Source organism: Zophobas morio, unplaced genomic scaffold, assembly GCF_036711695.1.
Source record: "Zophobas morio isolate AGI-343-1 ecotype UQ-CSIRO unplaced genomic scaffold, CSIRO_AGI_Zmor_V1 ptg000058l, whole genome shotgun sequence".
Classification (NCBI taxonomy): domain Eukaryota; kingdom Metazoa; phylum Arthropoda; class Insecta; order Coleoptera; family Tenebrionidae; genus Zophobas; species Zophobas morio.
Window position 1 is genome coordinate 7,068,419 of NW_026972163.1, and position 8,068 is coordinate 7,076,486.

The following is an 8,068-nucleotide window of genomic DNA, read 5'->3' on the forward strand; positions in this document are numbered from 1 at the left end:
AATTTTAGATTATTTAATTCTATGACTTTTGTAATAATAACTTAAAATTTTGAATCTTTCTGTATGCAGTTTTAAATATACATTTTTTTTAATGAATCAAATTTGGCACGATCATTGTTTTAATTTGTTATGTAAATTTAACAGTTGAATTAATAATTAGTTCATTACACATTTTAATGATGCTTTATGAAAACCTGAAATTCTACATATTTTTACATTCCAAACGAGAAAAAAAGAGTACATGGTGATTTCAAAATATATGCAATAATTTTACCCACGGCATCACACGCTATAGTAGTGTGGAAATATAGAAAAAACAAATTAAAAATCGAATGGGGCAAAACCCCCAAGAACCACCCTCGATGCGAAGTCACTGATTCATCTTATAAACAATAGGTGGAAACACGTTCGAATAAAAACGATGTAAACACTTTTAGTTTCAATTAAAAATAAAACCGACTTTTTGGAATTATGCTATCCTTGTGTGATCACCATGTCTTCATCTTTGTTATATGCATTTAATCTGTATATGTCAATTTCACTTTCATCCTTGTACCGCCGCACCAGCGCAACAAATCGCTTTGACAGATCTTTCTTCTAACCTGTCTTTCGAGTTTTTGTAAGAAAAACAATTTTAGAATTTAGAACAAAAATCCTATTTTAAGTGATGTATTCATAACGGATCACAATCGCTGCCCAATAATTTACTATTCCTTTTGTTATCTACTGTGAATTATTTATAAAATCAAGCTGTCAACATCTTTCCTACGAAGTTAGTTCAGACATAATTCCTAAAATTTAGGCGCGCAAAAATGGTGGTAAACAACGCACGCCTTGGAATATTTTTCTTGTTTTTCTTGGCGAAGAAGTAAAAATTTGTATCATTTTTTTTAAATAAACTTTACATTTTGTTTTTATGGTTGTCTGTCAGTTGTGTCTCTTTATGCAATAAAATGCCACCGGTGCGAAGAAATGTTAAATTTGAACAAATTGGCGCCTTTGACAGAGGCAGAATTGTCGGTATGCGAGAGGCTGGTTTGTCGTACCGTGAAATTGCATGAAGAATCGGTCCAAATGCTTCGACAATTTTACGAATATGCAGCGAATATGTAGGGCGTGGTAAATAAGGATCTCAGAGCACGTCGTAGGGGCAGTGGGCGCCGAAGAGTAACTAGTGAACGTATTTTCACTGCTACTCTCGGTTGCATTTTTTTTGAAAGGCAGTATATTTGCCAGAAACATAGCTAACAATAAGAAGCTTATCGAATTCCAAAAACCTAGAAGATTTAAAATTTAAGCAAATAATGAAGTACTGGTACAGTGCCGCCGGCAATCATTTGAAAGAATTTAACCAGGGGCGGCCGGTCAGGGGCGGCAGGGTCGGCCACGCCGTACCAGTCATTTTAAAATACTTAGTAAGCGTTGAAATTAGAAAATAAAAAAGAAATAAAATTTGATGTACGTTTAGTATAGAAGATGTAGTTATATTAAAAAGTACTTCTATATTTTATTATATTCCTGTGTATGAATAATAACGAAAAAAATTACATTAAATTATCTAAAATTTTATCGTTCGTACACATAACTTTGCTAAAACATAAATGCGTTTTTCTGTATTTTTAGCATCTAAGCGTTTTCAGATATTTCAGAAATGAATTTAATGTTTTGAATCATTTTAATTATTCAATTAAGGTATTTGACAATTTGCCATATAGGTAGGTACATTTCAAAAAAATTAAATGTAAATGAAAATAGTTAACAGTTGGTACTTTTATTATTACTTTTTTTATATTTTTAACTGCATGTCATTATTTAATTATTATTATTTAATTGTGGATGTCCGGGGTCGGCAAGCCGTAGCCGCTGGTCGAGGCGGAACTCAGTAAAAATAATTTTTTCGGTGGTTTTCAATTAATGATAAGGCAGAACAAGTAGAATTAAAGATTAATAGTATTTGGAATCAAACTGACATTGTCAATTTCCTATAAAAAAATTATTTTAACAAGTCGAGGTCGAAAGATTCGAGAAGTTTTTGTACATCCTGAAACGTAAAATGTCAGTGGTTAACGAGTAGCGGCCATACATTACGAAAATATATAACACAAAGGTGTAGACTCAAAGTATTTAGCCGACCCGAAATTTTGACCCACCAGCCGCCACTGGATTTAACATAAAATTTTAAAATTCGTTTTTAGGAAAACCGGTAAACCCTACAATGAATTAAATGGAATAACGAGAAAGCCATTAGTATGTCATAATAGGATACCGCGGGCGGTACTCAAAATTAGTTAATCCGTTAACAGTACCTGAGCTGTTCACCAGGTAAAATCTTCATAATAAGTAAATCTGTACGTTGTGTAGAGTTAAATTTCTATGAAATTTATTAAAATGGTACCAAATTTTATTGTTAGTGTCCGCTGTTGAGAGGATCCATTGTTGGGAGGCTTACTTCATTACATTTGCTAAACACGCCTTCGGTTTCTTGAAAATTATCCGTTGATTAGAGGTGTCCGATATGTAGAGGTTTTGCTGTAGTTTTTTTATCATCTGATAGAGGAGTGATGCTTTAGTACCACTGGTTTTTGGTCGTGGTGCCTCTAAGACTGAACCAAATCTAATAAAGTTAGTTCCGCATACTTTGAAGTATAAAAGGTTCAGAATATCTTCATAATCTACTACTGAATGTAGAATGTTGTGCAACAACATAAGAGAGGCAATATTCCGGCGGCATAATAAACTTTGTATTTTAAAGCGTTTGAGATACACATCGTTTGGAAACTTAAAAACTTCAAGAAACTGCGTTGAATTTTTTCTAATGTAGAAATGTGTGACAATTATACATACATATATGGGACTCCACACAACCGATGAATACTCTAGGCGTGAACGAACATAAGTGAAAAATAGAAGTGACAAAACTTCTTTGTCTTGTATAGCCCTCGAGTTACGGATGACGAGACCTAGAGACCTATACGCAAAGGCTGAAACATTCTCAATATGTTTGTCAAACTTTAATTTTCTATCGAAGGTGACACCAAGATCACAGATGTATTCTGGTCATTCTAGTATAGAATCATCAATTGTGTAGTTGTAGGTTAAAAAAATTATCTTTCTGAAATAGGATTTAACAAAACATTTATCTTTGTTTAGAAGGAGTTCGTTACTGACTGACCAGTTATACAATCTGTTTAGATTATTCTGAAGACGCACGCAGTCATCTACTGTTTTTACTTCGCAGAGTAGTTTGAGATCGTCAGCATACTTAAGATACGCTACATCAAATTGTTGTCCAACATCATCTATGTAGATATTGAATAGTAATGGAACCAACACAGACCCTTGCGGCACCCTCGAGGTTTGAGGAACTTGCTAGAGGAAAAGTCTTGATAATAGACATACTGATATCTTTCATGTAGATATGATGTGAAGTGATTAATCAAGTCATTCGAGAAACCAAAAGATTGTAATTTAAGCAACAAAATTCTATGATATAAATAGTCTGAAATAAACTGTGTTTTTAAAAATAAGTTTGTGGTTGGTGCCTTTCCCTTTCTAAAACCATGTTGATTTAAGGCCAATTAAGTGAAAACGTGATTACATATTCGAGAATGAAGCAAGATTTCAAATATTTTAGCAAAATTGTTAATAATTGTGATTGGACGATAATTTGTTTTGTCATTTGTGCTATTTTTCTTATGGACAGGTGTATGTTCTTAATGTCAAATTAAAAATAACAGACAACGGTTCACATAAAACTGACGCACAAGCACGAATGAAAAATGAGGGAATAGCATCTGGACCAGTTGTTAAAGTTGGTTTAAGTTTTTAAATCGAAATGCAAATTTCTCTGGAATCAACTTTTTTAACATATAAGATATTTTTATTTAGACCACTTAAGTTTTCCTCAAATACTACAGAGTTGCTGTCATTATCCTTTTTGAATGATTTAACAAACGATTCAGCAAACGCATTGACTATAGCTTCTGGTGAGGTTAAATTGCTGTCATTATATTTCATCACATTGGGTATTCCGTGCTGTTTCGCTTTGTTTTTAATAAAAACCCAAAATTGTGTTTATTGGAACGAAGTTCCTTATCGCGCGTTGCGAAAGGGAGCTAGACGGAACAGTTAGACCAGAAGTTCTAATGACACATTCTGCGCGCGCTGCAAGCCGTGGCAGCGTGCACGTGTTTCTGTCTGTCTCTTTCATTACTAAAGATAAAGGTATTTCATTGTATACAAAGCCTTCGTAAACATTCAGTTGATTTAATCGACTCTGTTACAGAAAAAACGAACATTTTGTTATTATCAGAGACATGGTTGAACAATCAAGAAGAATGTGATATACCGAATTTTAATTGTATAACCCACTTTAAACGTGATTTTGTTCGTTCAGGTGGAGTTGCGATATATCACAACACAAATGATACGACCAATCTTGTATTTTTTTTATAACACCAAATATGTCGGTCATTATGAAGAATATTCAGGACTTGCACGTAAGACGTACAAGTGTTGCAGATTTATGTGCAGCAGAGTGTGTAATGGAAAACGGCGTTACCTTAATCATGGCAGTCATATATGTCTCACCAAATAACAAATTAATAGATATTCAGGAGTTCATTCATCGAGCACTGCTAGAGTATTTTAAAGATGTATCTCGAACGCTTAGCAGATACAACAAAAATTTAGATAAACTTCCACTCATTTTGGGCGGTGATTTTAACATCAACTTCAGTAATGAAAAATCAAAACCATTGCTACAGTTTCTAGAGGAAGAATTTGATTTAAGAATCAACAATAATCCGGCAGAATCAACAACAAAATATAGTAGTACCATCGATGCAGTTTTTTCAAGACATTTAAATAAAATAGAATCCCAAATTTATGTTTCCTACTTCAGTTACCACAAGCCAATTATTTCTAAAATTGAGCCTATTGATTAAGTTTATAGATATTATACTAGCGGAACCCGGCAGACGTTGTCCTGCTTGTGTATATATTTACTTTGTATATATGTGGATATAAATGTATGGTCTGGAGCGCAGAATGCGTTGTAGAAAACTGAATAATAAGATAACTCATATTGATGCTATTCCATTTATTTTCATTAGTATACACAATGTACACATTTTTGTATTAGTAATTCACGTGAATGAATAAAATTTTTGACTATTGTATTCGCTATAGTATATGCTAGTCCAAAAGGTATAAGGTTATATGACCATTATAAAAGTAGTTGACCGCAAATAAGTACCCCCTTTGTGTGGTTCGCACTAAGCTTACCGGTTGGCAATAAATCGTCTTCTCAACATTTCTTGCTCATATTTAACAGGGCCGGCTTTCAAAGCGAGTGGTGATTTCGGAACCCTCAGCGGCTGCAGGTAGTAAAGAAATAGTGGAGTGGTGGATTTACATATTTAGTGAAAGCCGCCCCTGAACGAAACCACAACCGCCGGTCGAGCTCCATTGGACACGTTATTTACGACCCTAAAACCTTTTCTATTGTAAACAACTTAACTTCGACACAATGGGATGATTTTATGATGGCCATATAACCTTATAGCTTTTGGTCCACTAAAACTGAAACAACTTGAACACATTTTAATCAATACTAACATCTATCGTAACGCTAGTGGGTAAACAATATTTTTGGTTTTTCGATTTGGTGTATAGACGTACAGAGTTTTTGGAATTCCTACTCTGGAGCAAGCAACATACAGTTGACCATGCGAAAAACATGGATTTCCTAAATTTAATCCGGCAACGCGCAAAGACTGCCCTTGGGCTTTGTTGATTGCCATCGCGAAAGCAAGACGCACAGGAAACTGTAGTCGTTTGAATGTAAAGGGCAAATCAGTAGGAACCATTGGAATGCGCGGAATCAGTTTGATTTTTTGGATGGCATTTTCAATAATCTCTAGTAATTCACTCTTTGTTATTACTGAGGATTGTAGACAGTGAACATCACTAATGATTTTATTTTGCGGTCAATACGATTTTTGTTGTAATACCAACGAAAACAATGCTGTCATTGATGCCGCCATAGATCTAATACTTGCTAACTCTTCAGAAGTAACATAGAAACGGTGTTCACGGACAAAGGGAGACGGAAGATATTGTTTTCTGTCTAGAAAAGTACCGAGGGTCTGTGCGCACGTACACAAAATAGAAGCGAACGTATGAAATGTCAAAACACATCTAGTCACGTTATCGACTAAAAATCAAGCAAGTACGAGTATATGAGCAGTACTGTTTGGTACTATAGAGAGACAAAGAGGTCCGATATATTGCTCTGCCGTTGTGTTTTCGGACTCTTTTGAAGCCTGATAGCAGTGATAGCAATATAGTAGTATTAGATATATGGGTGCCGCTGATTCTCTAAGTTCATAATACTTTAACAGAGAGGTTGATGTGCTGCAGTGCCATCTAGTGGCAAGTTACAGCAAAATCGATAACGCGAAAATATTCTCCATGGTCAAATACCAACGTATATCAATTTTCATGAGGATCGGTTGATTGGTACAGAAGTTGATGTGTTGCAGCGCCATCTAGTGGCGAGTTACAGCAAAATGGATAGGGCGAAAATATTCTCCATAGTCAAATGCCAACGTGTACCAATTTTTATGAGAATCGGTTGAACGGTGTAGAAGTTGATGTGCTGTAGCGCCATCTAGTGGCTAGTTACAGCAAAGCGGATACCACAAAAACCTTCTCTATGAAAAACCACTTACATGTGCCAAATTTCATGGTGATCGGTCAAACGATTTCGGAGTCTATCGATCACAGATATATATACCAACATCCATTTTTATATATATAGATAAGATTATATTTGTTAATAATAAAAAAATTATTATTATAATTAAAAGAAATAAAATTTTATTACAATTCCTTCACTAACTAATCGAAAGGAACTTCGTTCCATCCGGGTGTTCCTTGACACCTCTCAATTTTTTTTTATTTCTTCTGTAAAACGTCGTAAATAATTTTGTGAGCATTTCTAATTAAAATTTTTACTTTATTGCGGTGCATTTTAAATATATATGACATATACATATTGTAAGTTTCTCGAATAGTCTGATCATGTCAGTCACAATAGGTTAGCACCAGTAGGTGAGAGTAATGTAGGTGACCTTTCAAGTGATGCGCGGATAAATGATCGGTAGTTACGCTAGGCCCTTAGGGATGGGGAGAGATTAGACAATAATAGCAGACGAATTTGTATTCTGTAATCCTAAGATCTCAAAAACTTTTTATTAAGCTAATATTCAATGCATATCATTACTTGGTCTTAGTACCCGTAATGGTAGAAGTCTTGCCTGAATGTCGGTCATTCCGGGTGAATAATGGGTCTAAATAGAGCGATATGACACTATGTTAAATCTCACATTAAAAATAACGCAAATAGAAAGATAAGTATTATGTACTGTGTTACTGTGATAATACAGTCGTAGGTATATTTCACTTTCTGTTTTTTTCAAATTTAATGTATCACTGAACGTCGTATCATCTAGTTTTTATATGATGTTCTATATTCCTTATTGTAGTTTCAAGTATCCGATTTTAACCTACATTAATATGTTTTTACCGAAAACAGCATATTTATCTGCACATCGAATCAGTATATGATGATTAATAGCTATTGTGTACCGTTTAAGTAACTAAAAATTGAAACCACTTCATCTTGAACAATTGATATATTTTTAGGTGCTAATAATACATATCACGTGCTGTCATGATACATATTAGAGGTATATATACCGGCTGTTCCAAAAATTATTGCTCAAGCAGTTATTTTACTGTTCGAGAAACTGGCAACAACCAAGTGAAATAAAATAAATTGGGTAGTAAACAAGAATAGATACATTCATACCAAAATATTTACGCCCTTTATCGCTCTAAGTTGAGCTCTCTGTGTTCCGAGCATTGTCTGAACACCTGAGAGGCACTCTTCTCTAACGGTAAATTCTCGAAGACACCAATAGGCTGTGACCAGAACTCTTGTGCGGAGTCTGCCTCAGGCGTCTATTGACTTCCACTAATTTTTATGAGGGCTTAACTAAAG

General features: G+C 34.5%; 1 protein-coding gene across 1 annotated transcript; it reads right to left on the reverse strand.

Moving 5' to 3' along the window:
- Window positions 1–5,420: 5,420 nt before the first annotated feature.
- Window positions 5,421–7,337, reverse strand: LOC135143251 (uncharacterized). Its single transcript, XM_064075130.1, has 4 exons — window positions 7,289–7,337; window positions 5,683–5,944; window positions 5,560–5,583; window positions 5,421–5,490 (listed from the first exon to the last, which is right to left on the reverse strand). Exons 1-4 carry the CDS (start codon window positions 7,335–7,337, stop codon window positions 5,421–5,423), a joined length of 405 nt encoding a protein of 134 aa, XP_063931200.1.
- Between the last annotated feature and the right edge of the window lie 731 nt (window positions 7,338–8,068).

What these genes read in the sequence shown, in the direction of transcription:
- LOC135143251 (XM_064075130.1), bottom strand. Translation starts at nt 7,337, where the DNA reads ATGACCGACATTCAGGCAAGACTTCTACCATTACGGGTACTAAGACCA. An exon ending in ATTACGGGTACTAAGACCAA is followed by an intron (nt 5,945 to 7,288) that starts GTAATGATATGC and finishes TACAATCCTCAG; the next exon opens with TAATAACAAAGAGTGAATTA. An exon ending in AGTGGACCAAAAGCTATAAG is followed by an intron (nt 5,491 to 5,559) that starts GTTATATGGCCA and finishes AAAAGGTTTTAG; the next exon opens with GGTCGTAAATAACGTGTCCA.